At 46.7% G+C, this 16,880-nt stretch overlaps 1 protein-coding gene across 1 annotated transcript in view; it reads right to left on the bottom strand.

Annotated features, from left to right (window-relative positions):
• Nucleotides 1-11,804: 11,804 nt before the first annotated feature.
• The window catches only part of COP1 (COP1 E3 ubiquitin ligase), a 137,050-nt gene continuing 131,974 nt past the window's right edge, over nt 11,805-16,880 (bottom strand). Inside the window, exons 19-20 of the mRNA XM_033067559.2 lie at nt 14,775-14,819; nt 11,805-12,888 (exon numbers count right to left, since the gene is read on the bottom strand). Of these exons, the coding sequence (XP_032923450.1) occupies nt 12,871-12,888; nt 14,775-14,819 (63 nt within the window). The 3' untranslated portion in view covers nt 11,805-12,870. The remainder of the gene's footprint in view (nt 12,889-14,774; nt 14,820-16,880) is intronic.

Raw genomic sequence — 16,880 nt, 5'->3', positions numbered from 1 at the left:
CCACGGCCCCCCCGCGCCCCCGCCGCGCCACCCACCCCCCGCCGCCTGGAGACGGCTCCCGGAGGAGTGATGCTGCTGGAAAAGAAAGGGAAGCAGAAAGGTGAGGGAGGAAAGGGGGTAAAACGAGATGCAAAAAAAAAGTGAGAGCCAACTGAGTTTGACCTCAACCTTCCTGGGGTCTGGATGCAAATCGGCGTGGGCACAGAAATGGACGGAGGGCTGGAATTCTTCTGCTGTGAGGGAAGGCTGACAGAGCTGGCATTGGTCAGCCTGGAGAAGAGAAGGGTCCAGGGACACCTTAGAGCCCCTTCCAGTGACTGAAGGGGCTCCAAGAGAGAGGATTTTGTACAAGGGTATGGAGTGACAGGAGATGGGGGAAGGGCGTCCCATTGCCAGGGGCAATGTTAGATGGGATATTATAAATAATATAGCCTCTCTGAGCAGCCTGTCCAGGGCCTCACCACCCTCACAATATAGCTGTGGCTGCCCCATCCCTGGAAGTGTTCAAGGCCAGGTTGAATGATGCTTGGAGCAACCTGGTCTTCTAGGGGTGGAATGAGATGATCTTTAAAGTCCCTTCCAACCCAAACCATTCTGGAATTCTGTAGTACCACAAAATAGGTGTGGATAGTACCCACAGCTCTGGGTTCTGACACGCCCAAAGGTTAATTAACATTTGTGGGGGGAGGTTGTTACTCAGCTGGGAGATTGGGGTATCAGTTGTACATGACAGGACAGGGGGACAGAGCTGCCTAGGGAGGAGGAAGCAGCAGCCACAGCACATTTGGAGCACTCTAATTCCTTTTAACCTACCTGAATCATAACCTACCTGAATATTGAAAGTAATGGGCTTCCAAAAGCTATTTGCTCAACAATGAATAGTACTGTTGACAGTAGAAAGTATTTTTTCCCAGTTGAGCTGGTGAACCAAAGTTGAGAAGAGCAATTCCACCCGATTCTGCACAAAACTTTGACAGGTTTCCTGGCAAGCTACTTACTCCCTCAGGTTAGAGACTCCTCTCCTGGTATGTTAAAACAGACCTTTTTCAGTCACAGGAACAAGGTGGACCTAAATGGTCCATGACTCCTTAGACATGATTTCATGACCCAATTTCCCCACAGCACTTCGGGTAAATTGCCTAATTTACCTCCTACCTCCATAAAATGGAAGCTCAATGAGAAATATAAAGGCCACTAATAGTGATGAGCTGTTCAGCTCTAAAGGTAAGTACCCACTTAGATGTGTAGGGAGTCCTATACCTTCACAGACATCCTACACAGAGTGAAACCTGCCTCTCTAAGGAAACCAGTAGTGATTTTTTCAATGGTCTCAGATGGTGGGGATATCTAAACCTGGCTGACCTACACCCTGAGCACCCCCAGTGAGGTGGGAGGCAACTTTGCAGACTATAATGCAAAAGCTTTAGTTGGAAATGAGGTATTTCAGCTTTGGCTTTACAGATGTTCCAGCATGACAAAAATCACATTCCTTGGACCACTCTGATGGAAAAAAGCCCAAGAAGCCATAAGTAAGCAAGATTGAAACAGCTGATCAGGCCCTCCTGGCTTTCTCCAGCTGGAGGAGTCACTGCCCTCCTTCACCTTACAGTCACAATGAGCCTGCAAGTCAAAGTCAAGAGCAATGTCCCCAAAACTCTTGTGTTTGAGTGTGACCATGCATGAAGGAGCAGTTTCTCACCCAAGTCCCTCAGAGCAGGGTGCCTGGCTGTAAAACCCATGTGCTCCAATTCCTGTGAAGTGAAGGTGCAAGGGTAAAAAGCAGGGTCAAGCCCAAAGCTGTCACTCCTGTTTGAGGGTCCTTAATGAAACCTTAATGATGTTGAGGAGAGACAGACAAAATACCTTGTTTTAAATGTACTTCAGAGCAAAGTATACCCCAAAATAGGAAACTTGTTTGTTTTGTAGCCAACACAAGAAGTTTTCCAAGGGACAGTCTCTAAAGGGAAGAGCGTGGATGGTGGTTTGCATGGATGGTCTGCAGCAGACCCTGGGGGCCACTCTGGGAAGAACTAGAGACCTTAATTTAGAAAAATTATTCGGGAGATCATTTCAAATCCCTTTTCTCTCTGTTTTGCTCATGCTCATTTTGGGACTCTGGGCCATAACCACCCACACAGCACAGGCACCCTCATGTTTCACAAGCCTGCCTTGCTGATGCCAGTGGGAATAGCCTCAGGGATACCCCAGGGGTTTCCATCACTTCACTTTTAGGAAAAGCACTCTCCAGTCAATGAGACCTTCTGGACTGGCCTGGAAGCCCCAGGATCTCTTCCCTACGCAGTCTTGGGGGGATGCCCAGCAGCGAGCCGCTGCTGTCACCATCCCTCCCCTCCTGCTGCTCCTCTTCAGCACACTCCTCAAAAAAAACCTGTGTGGAAACAGATCTGCAGCCAGTGCCCACCCACTTCCCTGGGCTTTGAGCTTCGTTGCTATTTCCCTGGAGGTGTGTGGCAATGGGAATTCTGCAGAAAAGTTTGGGAGATGGCTTTTATTCCTTCTCTAAGGGACACTGGGGACTGCAGCTGCATGGAGAAGCTCTTATGCAGAGCTATGTGTGTGGAGCAGAGCTGCCTCTCAGCAGTGGCAATCCTTCAGTGCGCGCAGAGGAACGAACCAGAGCTCCCAGCCTGAATTACCAGAAAATTAAACATATGTCTCCATTCACCCAGGCGAGGAATTAGATGTTGATCTGTCCTGATTCCATCTATTTCAATTATAGACAAGGACAGGCACCACCTTCCCCTCACAGAGACTCAGGAAGGCTGAATAGCTCCGGAGAGGTCTCCAGCCTCCAGGGCTTGTTCTGAGCAGGGGAGCATCCCAGGCACTGCAGCCCCTTTGAACAACATGAGACGGGGGATGGTCAAGGCTAAGGAAGGATGCTTGAGGCTGGGGGGGATATTTGGGGACCTAGGGTAGATGTTCAGCACCACGATGGGGAGGCGGTTATTTGGGCCATGGCAAAGGGAAATTCTTAGGGATCTGGGTGGATTCAAACTTCTAGGGCAGAAGTTTGGAGACCTGGGGTAGATCCTCAGGGTTCTGGAGAGATACTTGAAGCCATGGATGGGGTGCTCAGGGTCCTGGTGGGATGCTCAGAATAAGGGGCCATGGGGGCCTGACAGTAGGAACCTGTAGAATACACAGGGCTGTGTGTCTATAATAAGAGGAAGCAGCACACTATAAACCAAAGGTGATATTAAAACGGTTTGACTATAATATAATGAGAGCAATAAACCCTCCACTCAAACCTCCAGATTATCTGCTATCATGCAATGGTTCACTGAATGTGTATGCTGGCAGGGGTATGGAGAATGGCAACAGAGTCAAAAAATCATCCCACAAAACAGATGTGAGCTTTATGGCAGGCAGCTCAGGTGCCTTATTAGTCCATACCAGGGCTTCAATCCTCCTAGTGATGGACTGGGAAAGCCACTCCCCAGTCCATTGCAAAGAGCTCCTTCAGTGTAGTTTGTGTTTCCAAAGGAGAAGAGAAAGAACTTGAGGTGCTCCAGTGGCAGGAAATGCAAGCACACTCAGGTGGGTGATGTGCTGGCAGCTACAACCTGTACAGAGCACCAGGCTGTCTCCATCTTTGACCTTGCTGGGGAGAAGCAAACACCTTTGTTGTGAAGCCAGGGGAAGTTTTTCTTGCAATGACCAATCAGTTTCTAATGTTTTACATGTGAATAAAAAAATATCAATATTATAGAACAGCACTGATGTGAAGCCCAACTACTGCAGTGGGTGTGTTAAGCCAATATGCCTGCATATAAAATACCCATTAAGAGAGGAGGTTTTTCAGAAAACATCCAGTGTGCTTATGGATCACCAGGAGCACACAAGAAACCAAATGGATTCTTTGATTTTGCATATTAAGAACAGACACAGCTTTGATGCTGAGAGCATGGAGACACGCTGATGTTTGTGAGGGGTAGAGAGCATATAGCAGCTCCTGGCATGAAGTGCTGTCCACCTTGTCCACCTTTCTCTGTCTTCAGTCCCTCCTTAAACATGCCCAGGAGAAGACAGTCACCCATGGGGCATCACCAAGGGTGGTTACTGGTGCTGGGGGTAAGTGGGTGCAAAGCCGTGCCCCATCCTTGGGTTTAAGGGTGCTGCTGGCAGCAATGTCTCTGCTCCTGCCTAGCATCAGCTGTGTCTCCCTGCATTTAACAGTCGCTTTGTTGCCAGCCTGGGCTCAGATACATTTCCAAATACCTCTCCATTACGTTTGAGATGGCTGGTGCCCAGTCACGTGGAGAAAGGGGAGAGAGGTGTCACCCTGGAGGGGCTTGTTCTTCTGAGGGTCCCACTTGGAGCCCAGAGCCCAGTGGGAGCTGGAGCCAGGCTGGCAGGGTTGTGGGGCAGCAGATTGACCCTGATGACAGGGGGCTCTGCCACAGTGCTGTGACCACCAGCCTCAAAACCTGCTGAGAAGTGGGGGAGCAACCAGTGGTGCTCTTGGCTCACCAGGATGGAGACAGCAGCCTGAGGTATCCTGAGGTTCTTCCATGCAAAGCAAGCTGGAAAACTCCCACTGCTCTCAGGGCCAACCCAAAAAGAAGCTTTATCTAAGCCCAGACACTTGTACCTTGACAAAGCACAACAGTTCCCAGCTTTCTAAATCACACTAGGTGCTTTGGGTCATTGTCTTCACTGTTTTCTTCCCTCTGCCCCACTGCTCACAGCAGAAGGTGTAGCAGCAAGGCCTTAGATGCTTAGAAATGCCTGGAGTCCCTGGGCGGGTGGCTCCAATCTGGCTTTTGTTCCTCTTTGCCTGTCCAGGGTTGCTGTAACACTTCATCGTCATTAAAGCATCATCCTTGTGATGAGCCTTTGCTTTCTCACCCATCAGCAGTGCTGTCTCCAGACCATCTCCATCACCCTTAAAAGCACAGGCAAGAAGCAAACAGCCTCTGGGGGCTCAAAACAAGTGGTGCTGAAGCTCCTTCTTTGGGAAGCTTTCACCCAAATTCCTGCCTCCCAAGAAGCACTGCTGATCACCAACCCCCCCACACCCAACCACCCCCATGCCATTGAAACCTGTGGCTTTGCATCCCATCAGAAGAGGCTCTGCAGGCCCCCAGGCAAAGAGCTATGAAAAGAGACATGGGGGAAATGGGTACATAAGAGATGTTAGCTCCTGGCTGAATGCAAGGATTTTAAGTCCCGATTTCTTACTGCAAACAAGCATTGTATGCTCTTAGCACAATCACTCATTTGGTGCATCCAAGCAGGGACAGTCTCCTTGCCCCTGTGCAGAAGAGGACAAGCCCCCTTCTACCCCAAATTTCTCCTACTCCTCCACATGAGAGCCTCGGGGATGCTTCCTGCCTGGGACACACTGGACTGGAGATGTCCCCTCATTGGCTACACCGTGCTGGGCTCCCTCTTTCTCCTCCTCTTCCTCCTCCTTCTTCCAGGCTGTGGGGCACAGGCAGCTTCCCAGCTCTGATGGGAATTGCAGCATACTTCAGTAACATCAGGACATTACAGATTCTTGGGTTTTTTTAAAGTGCAAAATACCCTTTAGCTCTGCTATTGCCATGCACAAGGCTTTTTAGATGTCACAGGGATGCAGCAAAATAATTAAAATCCACGTTCAGACTTTAAATCTGGTATTAAAATGAAACTCTGGCAGCTCCAGAGCTGTACAGAAGCTCCACAAAGGAAGGAACCTTAACCCCATGTCTCTGCCTTGGGATAAGGCCATGCCATTCTGCCTTTGCCAGCAGTTTGGGCACATCCCGAGTGCTTCATGTGCCTCTCCAGTTTTACTCCTGCAGACCCACTTTCCTGCAGGAACCAACACACATGTGGGCTTGGCATGGAGGGAAGTTTTTGCCCACTTTACAGCTGGATAAACTGATCCCAGAAGCAGTGAGGGCAAGGCAGGAGTTACAGGGATGGTTCACCACTCCAAACATCTGTTTTGCCAGCAGACGGGGGTGGGCAGCCAGAGCAGCTCAGTGGGTCCTGCCCAGCTAGGAGGCATGAGGGAGAAGCTTGTCCTGCAAGGAACCAGCACACAGCTACTGGAATTTCCATCACTTGGCTGCACACAAGTTGTTAGGAAAAAAGAAGAAAAATAAAGATAAATGGAGGAGAGCTGTACATGATGGCAACCTTTCTCTATCATTCCTTTTCTTCCCTAAGCAGATTAAATTATGACCTGGAATCACTGAATACATATTTTACTATGTAGATAATTTAAAGGATGAGGATGAGACAGAGAAGTCATAAGATACAGTCATGTTAGAAGACAAAGAGTTCCCATTAATCTCCTACAGGGAAAAAAACTGAACAGGAGAAAAGTGGGAGGTGAGGAGAGGTTGTAATCCATGCTATCCTCTCCTCTCTGGGTGAGCTGAGGCATGCAGGGACGTCTTCTCCACTAACACCAGACAGAAGTTGCTTAAGATCTCACAAAATGGACATGATGCTCCACAATTCTTCTGGGCTCCACTACCCTTTGCTAGCAATATAAAGCCATCCTTTCTCATCCCATTTAAACAGCTTGGCAATCAGCTCGTCTCCTTCTCAGTGCAGAGCTGGGGAGCAGGGGATGCCCCCCTACCTTCCCCACAGCCCCAGGGAGGGCTGTCCCATGTCCCTCCCAGGACTCACAGCCCTCCCTGGGGCTGTGCCATCACGGTCTGCTGGGCTTTGGTCCATTTCACCCCAGCCTGGGCACCCGTCTGGTGCCAGCTCGAGCGTGATGCTCTGGTGACTTTGAGGGGTCATCCCCACTTTATTTCCCCTCAGCATCCCCTACCCCATTCAGGCATGGGCTGCTCTGCTCTCCACAGATCAATGCCAGCTTCAGGATGTTTTCTGGTTACCAGAGGACCAGGAAAGAGCCACTGGCTGCTGGTAATAGTTTTCATAACTATTAAGCAATAAACAAAATAACTCTCTATATTTTACGCGTAGCTGAGCCCTGGCACCATGATGGGGGTGTGAGGGCTCATCCCTGAAGGCACATGCCTCTGACCAAGGACACTGGTAACGGGACAAGAGCAGTTGGCCTGGTGGCTTCAGAACAGTTCCTGCTCAAATCTAAGGGGAAAAAAAGGAGAGTATTTTCCTTCTTAAATACCCTGAATGGTTTTATGTAGATTTTGACAAGTCAAATTAAGCACTGTAATCAAGACAAACTTGTTGTTGAAATAAGGCTCCTAAGGACAAAATCTTTTTACCTACCCAGCATTTTACCTACCCAGCCCCACACATCTCACAGTGGAGAGACAGGCACTGGGATCATGCTTGCAGCATGAGTTGTTCATCCTTCAGTGATCACTGTCCTCACCGTGGGGTCTGGAGAAGGGGACACTCAGATTCTACTGCCTTCACACCTCCATGGCTCAGTCCATTAAAGCCCAGCACTGTCCCTTGGCTCCCTGCAGACCCACTGTGGTGGTTGGCTTTCTCTGGGAGACTCCTGATGTCAAGGGTGTTATGATGAGTTAATCTTGAAAAGAACATTTCTCCTTCATGAATTAAAGGTTCCTGGTGCTGCAAGGGCACATCAGTGCTTGTGGATTTGGGACTTAAGTTGTGCACACGCCGCTGGCTCAGTTTTAGCTGTCATGCACTATTATTCAGGCCTCCCAAGGACAGCCTTTACATCCAAAATTATTTCCTAAATTATTATCTGCCCAAAAGGATCTTATGAGGCAGCATGCTCCTCTGTTCTTGGATGGGTGGAGGCACTGGAGGGATTTCAGGGAGAACTACGCTCACAGCACTCACACTTCTCTGCTATTCATGCAAGTCTCCACCCCCAGATTCTGGGAGTCAATCAAGAGCATTGAGGTAATACAACTCCCCGAATAGATTTGGAATACACTGGAGAAGACAGAACTGAGAGATGAATAAAACCTGTCTCTCTCTGCATGGATCAGAGGTTTTAGGCCAAGTAGCTATCAGATGAGATTGGTTTTGTCCACTCACTCCCTGATGAGCTATTTTCCACCACAGTCCAGTGATGGTAGGCACACTGCAAACTTTCTATTCCAGGCAGATTAGAGGCTGTGATGTGCATGTGGAGCCCTCCTTCACCTGAAATGTTCATGATGTTGGGAGCCCTATGAGATGCTGTGGTCTAGGAGAAGTGGAAATACCTTCTCCCCTTCCTCTGCACACTGTACAGGAAAGTTCATACTAGTTTTCTTTCTCATAATTTATTTCTAAGAGATGTCAAAAAGCCATCACTTACTTTCTCCTCCTAGGAAATTTTCCCGGCTGCTTGATGTTAGAGGGTGTCTTCAGTTTCAATGCAAGATATAACCAAAAGTGTGTATTCTATTACCATCTGTTAAAACCAGGTGGGGCAGTTTTCTTTATCTTTTCCATGACCCATCTGCCCCTCCAGGGAGATATCTCCTGTTGATGGGCCATTGAGTCCCACTGCATGACTGACAAAAACACATCATCCTATTGTGAGATGCTCCACCCATGGGGAGGAGCCAAGCATTCATACCTGGATAGAATCTGAGATTTGGAACACCAAAGTCAGCCTTTTTCCACTGGATTCCCAGAGGAAGACCAGGCCCATCTTCATCACCACTGGACCTTCTACAGGGTCACTGCTTCAACAGAACCACATCTGTCACTCCAGTAGGGACACCCTGGTCAACAGGGTGCCAGGTTGTATTCTAACTCTGTCAGTGTTTTGGTACTACTGCATTTTATTTTAATTTTCCTATTAAATTGTAGTTCTGACTTGGTATCTCCCACTGGTTTGCTTTCAAACCAGCCCAGAGGGCAAATTCTTGTCCTGCCTCTGCTGAGTAACAATGGCCAGCCATCAGCCAGAGCTAGATTTAACATGTGAAAGCTAAGATGGAGAGATTTAAAACAGTTTTCTGGCAAGACCTACTCAATTCAAATGGCTGGTTAACACACAGAGCAGAGAATTCATCTTGCTTTAACCCAACAAACTATTTTAAAATTATCTTGAGAATTTAAAGACTTAACATACCCAAATACTGCATTGTAACTGAACAGAGATGAGATGATTATCACTTCAAGAATTTGCAGCTCACTCTGAAAGCAAAATTAAAGCAAACCATGTGGTAACGGTTACCAGAAGGCTGGGGAGACTAGTGCTACAGATGCTTCTCGAGATGTGGGCTCTGGTCCTTATGCCACAGATGCTGCTCTAATTTGTGGATTCCCATGGTCTCAAGCACACTTTTCCACTAGCCGAACCTCTCAGACCCACAGCATTTAAGGAAGGTGACATTCCCTGACCTCTACAGATGCTCCACCCATTAAGAAGTGCAGGACATGGTCTCCACACTGTTGAGAGGAAGGAAAACCCCTCTCTGAGACCAGGCGAGGAACATGCCATGAGGCTGGCCCCAAGGAAAAGCCTTTGCAGGCAGTGGCAAAGCCTGGCAGGAGGCAGGACGCAATCACCTCTGGATGCGTGCCTGGGCACCGTGTGCTGCTGATACACAAAGAGTTCTTCAAGGCAAACACCACAGTGAACACTACTCACCCCTGGACTGCTGCAGATCTTTGCTGGGTATTTCTGGCCTCCAGAAAAGCAGTGAGAAAGGAACAAGGACTTTTGAGCTGGAAAGGAGTGAATCTGCCTTCCCAATTATCTGCTGATGTTATTATGACCTTCCATAGTCAAAAAAAATTACCCCAGACAAACAAGGCTCTGCACTCAGGTTGAACACTGGCATTAGTAGCTGGCCACACTCACTGCAGGAGAGCCCTGACATATTGATATTAATTTAGATTTCCCATTGACCATCATTTTCAATTCCCTCCAGCACTGAATTTTTTAAGCACTGAGGCATGTTCCTCCTGCTCTTCTGTTAAATGCTTTACAGTTAATTGAAGATGCTGGCTGGCCAAGAGCGGTTTTAAATTTCTGTTCTCAAAAAATCTGACTCACCTAACACCTCTCTCGCAAGGACATGAGAGCTGGAGGCAAAACTGTTCTGGGGCAGTTTCCAGTCAAGAGCTTTGTAATCTGGTTTTCTCGAAAGAGGAAAGTGAGACTAAAGACTCCAAGTGCCTCCCACCTACAATTAACTTCCACAAGGAGAGTGGTTAAGTGCTGGAAGAGGTTTTCTAGAGGGACTTGGGAATCTTCTATCCTTGACTGGTTGAGTTGTGAACATCTCCAAGCCCTGAAGCAATCTCATCCAACTTTCAGTAAGCTCTGCTCTGCACAGGGGGTTGGACCAAAGACCTCTGGACATCCCTCCCAAAGCCAATCACCCCCCAAGTCTAAAAAGGCTGAAAACCCGACAGGAAGCATTTGATGAGTCAGTGACTTATTAAAAAAACTGACCGCATGCTGTTTAAAAAAACCCAAACAAAATTACAGTAATTATAAGTGACTTCATTTGTCAGTTGTGAAGAGTTACCTGAAGGAAAGAAAATTAAGGGGATTAAAATAAGGAGCATTACCTCTTGTGACAAAGAGACAAAGACAAAAATTTGCCATCAACTTGTGTTTATAAGCTGCTGTGTTTCTAATTAGGGCCAGACATCAAATTTGCATTTTATCTTGATTGAAACAGAATGAAAACTGAAAAAATTAGAAGACTTCCAAAGTTAAACAGCTTTCCCTGTTTAATTCAAGGAGTAATCTTACAGCATTCAAAACAGCTGGTTTTTTTCTTCCATTTTCAAGATCTCAGCTTTGTCAGAGCAATTCCAATTTAAAACACAGAAGATCTTCAAGAGAGGGGAGAAAAGGAACGAGGTCACCTGCCAACAGCAGCTGTGTTATTATTTGCAAAATAAATTAGTAAGCACTGATAAGCCAGAGCCAGGGGAAACTCACACCTGAAATGAGGGGAAGCAGGAAGAGCAGCGGCAATGGATCATCACATCGGCCCTGCCTTTGGAGAGGGCTGGCCGGGAAGGATGCTGAGCACACTCACTCCACACCAAATTCTCTTAAAATGCAGCAAGATGGAAATCAAGCTAGTGCACAGCAGGATGTGTCAGACAGCTGCCATCAGGCAGAAGGAACCAATTTTGTTTTCTTCTGCCACAGTGACTCAGGTTACTCATATAACTGAGACCTGCACGTAGCACACCTGAGAAGATCAGAAGCTGGTGCACTCTCTTCTCTCTCCTTACTCTCCCTGCCACCGACACACCAGAAATCATGGAAGAAAACCAGTATGCAGCATTTGAGAGCCATGTATCCACCCCTCCCCCTTGGAGCTCAGTATCACTTTTCTCCCCACTGGACTAGACTCTCCAGAAGGTGGTGTGTCCACATCCTTTTACCTCTGAAGGAGCATAGATTACCCCCTAGAAACAACCACCAGCACTGAAACAGGACAGGACCAGTTCTGCCACAAGGTTTAATCCCTGCTTCTTTATTAATACGCTCAAGAGCATCCTTGCTCTTCTTCCCTGCTCTGTGTCTAAAGGGTGTGAGAAGGTCACACACATAATCTTCCTGAGAAGATCAGAGTCAGGCCTTTAACACCTGGAGGACATGAGACCTGTGCAAAGTCCCTGCATCAATCCCAGCCCCCATGGCGTAAGGGAGACACATCCTGCAGTGAATGAATGGAGAGGTATTCTGTTTGCAAATCAAAACACTTCCCACAGGTATCACTGTCTGCACTGCACCTTTGATATCCACAGCAGGGAAAAGATGCTACTCCCACCAAATCCACTTTCAAGCTTAAGTTCTAGCAGCAATCTTGACAGTTTAGCCTGGCTGCTGCTTGTGACGACTGTCTGGACCTTCTTATCTGCTCTGCTATCCTGCCAAGAAAGCAACAAAACTCTCAGCTTCATGGTTTATTCCCCCTCCGTATGTACAATTAAGTGTATGCATGATCATTAAAAATAAGGCTACTTATATCATGGCTCTGAAACACGTTACAAACCAACTCCATCCCCTCTCTTATTACAACATTCAAAATGCTTGACTTCATGGTGTGCAGAGAGGGGCAAACACAACCAGACCACACAGGCAATTGAGTGGTGCAGGGCTTTGGTAACTCGATGGAGATGCTTCCTTGTCTAGCTGAGATAGTAAAACACAGCCAGGTCAGTGGAAGGCAGATCTTTATCCCACGATGTCTTGGCAAGGTCAGTCCAGGTCCCAGGAATTGCAGGCCCCTCATCTCAGCATGTTGCCGGTGGCAAGTGGCCCACATGGACAGAAGGACAACTTAATCCTCTCCTTTGGAACTGCCCTTTTGGGGCAAGGAAGCGGTCTAAGGAGAGGAGGAAGGGGTGGGTGTCCTTCTCTTCTTGATGACTAGAGGATTTCAGTCTCCAGTGGTGTCAACCTTGGTGACATTTTTCAACTCATGTAGCTAAAAAATAATTAATAAATCAAAGGAACAACAGAACTGTACAATGATGGGATTTCAAAGTGAATTTGCTTGCATGTCCAGGTAAGGCTTAGTGACTTTCTTTTTCCAGTGGGGATGAAGAAGAGTCCAGATGAAAGTAACTGGAGATGTTCAACTAAGCTCCCTTCACAAGTAAATCTGTTCTCTTATTCAACAAGACAATCTTCCAGCTTCAACTTGTGGCTCAATAAATTTTATTATTCCTTTTCGTTTTTATTTAAAAGAATTTGTTTTCCTATCATAAAAATTAGACAACCATACCACCACCACCAGCAAAATCTGTGGAGTTAATGTTGATGGTAGACAGTTCACTGATGTTACCAGTGTCTCAAAATGTCCTAGAAAGTCCATAAATGGAAAAAAACCCAAACATGATCATTTTGGGGAGGAACATCAAGGTGGTTTTGGTTTCTTGTCCCACTGTGATTCCCAGATGAATACTGTAGCATATCAGCAGGACCAAGTACCTCATGCCTTGAGAGAAAACCCTTCATACCAGCTCCAGTACCTGATTAGTAAGGAAGATGAGACATTTAGAATAGGAATTTATGACATTATTTCCTTTTCATTATAGATTACTAAGACAGGACTGACCCTTGCATCTTCACCCCTTACCCCCTTATTCACCAGCATGCAATAATATCCCACAAATGGGAAAAGCACTTGGCAAGCATCCCAATTTTGATGTCTGCTTGTGTGATGATAAATTAGTCATGAAGCAAAATCATCCACAGATGCCTCATTTCCCCTCCTCTCAATCACACAGCTCTTGGAAATCTTGTAACAGAGATCAGAGCTTTTGTCATCCCAACTCTCTGTGCTCTTGTTTCCCTTGTCCACGCTGAGATGGAATAGCAGCCTCTGAAGGCATAGACTAGACAGCAGAAAAGTGCCTGTGGGGCTGCTGTAGTCTGCATTAACCTGGTTCAGCTTTACTGGGAAAAGCTCTGGAGCTGTAGCTCATGGGTAATGCCCAGTATGGCATATGTCTCCAGACTGTTGTGGGTTTGGGCACACCCACGCCTTTCCCAGACCATCCTACTTTCCCCCTGGATGCTGTCAAAGGCAAAAGGAGATACCAGAGTTCTGAGAGCCCTGGCTGTCTGCACATTTCTCTCTAGCTCCTTTCATTAACAAGCTAAGTGCATAAACAAAACCTCTCCTCTCTAATCACTGCTCTTGCTGCTGGATTCACTTCAAAATATCAAAAGCATCTGTACATTTTGTTCGTTTTCCTAAGGAGTAGGTGACCAAAATAACCACTAACCAATTCCAAAACATGATACATAAATAAAAACCCTATGAATGAGAGGCTACAGCATCACATGCTGCAACAGCAGGAGTAACCCAGCCACTTGTGTCCTAAAAAAGGGGAGAAAAATTTTTTTGATATGCAGTTAAACACAGACCACTTGGGTCTCTCACCATTCTTGCATTTGGGGGATTTTTCCAGGTTGGTTCAGACCAGCAGCTCTGGTATGGGTCAGTGAACTGCTATTGCCACAGGGATGTGAGGGACAATCAGGACCTCAGCTTCATAACAGTGACAAAGCAGTGTAAACTCTGCAGATGGCAACTAAACTCCTTTACCAGCAGCTCCAGAATGCTGCCAGGGGTCTGGGCTACAAGCTTAGGGCATTAAACACCAAACCTAACAGCATGGTGGAGCTCACTGCTGCTGTGTAGAATGTGGGATTAAGTTCTGGGTTTGGGTTGGGCTTGGTACTGTCTTGGGCACTCGTTTTGCTTGGTTGATAGACACGTAAAGAAGGACAGTCTTTTCTGTATCATTTGATATTCCATGGATAGAAATACATTGAACAGATACTCTGGAAGACTTGATTAAAGAGCTGAAAACCTGGCGCTGTGCACGGGCAAGTCTGATGCTTTCACAAAACCCCGTGCTGGCAGCTGCTGTCTGTTACCTCCCATCTGAGCACCAGAGTCAGCAAAGACAGGGAGCATCACTGCTCATTCCAGCACTGCTCCAGCCGGCTGCATACCAGGAGCTTTGCTTTCAGCCCTGCTGCATCTGCAGCAGCCAAAGGATGGGTTCAGGTTAAAGCTGGTGAGTTAACACTTAACCTCTGCTGCCATGGGAGCCAGCAACAGCCCTGGGAGGTGCTTGTGCCAGGCCCTCCATACCAGGACCCCAAGAAGCAGCAGTGGGTGCTGGATGGCCGCCAGCAACTCTTCTACACCTTACTACAACTGGTTTCACTGCTGGGGCACTGCTTGCTCACTCCACTGTGTGCCAGAGGCAAATACATCATTTAAATTGCAAATTTCCACAGCCAAGATGACCTCTTCTAATGGCTGTTCAGTGTCTCTGACCTTGCTCTTTACTATCAACATATTCAAGTGTTTAAAGGTGAGATATGTAAAATAACTTACCTTAATTGTACCCTGACTGTTAGCAGCAATAAGCACGTTGGACTCCTGAGGAAAAAAAAAAAAAGAGGCACTATCAGAACGTGCCATTGCTTTTTTACCCCCCTCTTATTTTTGGATGAAGCAGCAGAGAAGAAGATATTTTTATCTTAAACATTAGAAGTATATCTAATTTTAAAGGGATTTAACTCCTCCTATATCTGAGATGCTTTCAATGCTAGAAGTCTTTATAAGTTATACTACCTTGAAGAATTAGAAAGCAATAATCCTTAGTGCTTGTACAGAGCTTTAAATCTCCAAAGCAATTTACAAACATGAATTCATTCTCACAGCCTCCCTGTGCAGTGGACTAACAAAAATAATAGTTACTTCATCTTTTGGCAGCATACGGACAAAGATCTCCAGCACCCTAACTAAACCAACTAATCGCCGTTACAAAACCCCTCTAGCTCCAAGGCTAAGAGGCTTCAGATGAGTAAAACAAAGAGAAGAGATTAGAGAGCAATAGCAGATGCACCCAGTTTGAAAGGGAAGATAAAAAGAGAGGGCTCCAGCCCTGCCTTAAGCACAGAGGCAGCATCTCTTTACCTCCTGCCAATTGATGGAGTGGCATTTGGAGATACTCTGGTTGACTGCAAATTAATGGTCTGCTGCATCAGTCAGGCAACCCCCAGGCAAAAGCTGGGAGAGAGAGAGCATCTTCTCTCCAGACCGCATTCCTCGTGTGACCAGCAAGCACAGATGCACCCTCCCCAGCCAAAATCCTATCCAAAACCTACAGGGAAATCCACAAGCCTAAAGCACATAAGCACTTGGGTGCTGGAAAGAGCCCCAGAGATGCTGAGGGAGAAGCACTACTCCCAGACAGGTGTCCTGCAGCCATCCTCATGCCAGTAGACATAGTGCACACTGCTGAACCGCCTGCAAAGAACTGTTTTCTCTCTAGAGCTGATATATTTTCTGAGACACATTTTAAAATTTCTCTTGCTGCTGCTATCCATCCCCAGACAAACTTCCTGTAATTATCCCATCACTTAACATATGCATTTTTAAAAAACTCAGTTACTAGAACATGCCCTGCTCCAAAGGGAGTGGGAAGGCAGTTCAACACAGCCCCAAGCTGGCTGCGTGCTGCCTTGCCATGAAGGCTTTGCACAGCCTCTGGATTTGGGGCAAAGAGAGAAAAATCCCCTTCAGTGTGAAAATCCATTTATCAGGTAAGAGTAACCTTGTAGTAGACCACTGGGCTAACTGACACAGATAGATTTGGTCACCCTGGTCCAATCATTAGAGGATTAGTTAAAACTCCTGATATTATCTCACTAATGATCTTCCAAGTCTAAACTCCTGAAAAGAAAGTATATCCTCAAAGGAAGAATAAATTGCAATTTCTTTTTATTTGGTGGCTAAGAATCTAATCCAGTGAACTGCTCAGCTTCTGGTTAACAACATTTAAATCAAAACCCACTGATGGGTGGAAAGCAGACATAAATATTAGCTGGGTATGGAAAGAGGGACCAGGATGCCCGATAGGATTCTGGAAGCAAGGGAGAGGGACCAGCAGCAATAACTGTGCAGTGCAGGAGACCTGAACTCCTGAGTACAGACGATGGAGGGTTTGAATGATTCTCGTTTGCACTGTGAGTGACTGGTAATTCATCCTGCTGCTAGAGTCTGCTGCGGTGCCACTGTAAATGAACTCTGTTTCAATGAACAGGTTTACCTGCTAAATAAAATAAAAATGCCAGAGGGTAATTTACACTCACTCCCTTGTTCTTCAGAAGCCCCTGGGTGTTGTTTTTTTTTCCAGCAGGATCTGAGCTAATCACTGCTCTGCTGCTTTCATCCACAACCATGAGATGCAAACAGGAGCAGACAGCTGCAAAGTTAGCACCAAATCTGTCACTGAACAAACAGTGACTTGCTTGTTAAGGCACTCTAGCACTGCTTCTCCAGGAACACAGCTAAGTAACTTGTTTTTAATCCTCCAAAGAAACATTTCACTTCCTTTTGTGTAGTCTGTAGAACAGTCAATATACTCAATGTGTTAAACACCTAAAGAAGTTATGAAGTTGTTTCCGATTTGTAGATTTGTAACTTGCAACACCT

Source organism: Catharus ustulatus, chromosome 9, assembly GCF_009819885.2.
Source record: "Catharus ustulatus isolate bCatUst1 chromosome 9, bCatUst1.pri.v2, whole genome shotgun sequence".
Lineage (NCBI taxonomy): Eukaryota > Metazoa > Chordata > Aves > Passeriformes > Turdidae > Catharus > Catharus ustulatus.
Note: the sequence above shows the minus strand (reverse complement) of the source record. Positions and strands in the feature narration are given on the sequence as shown.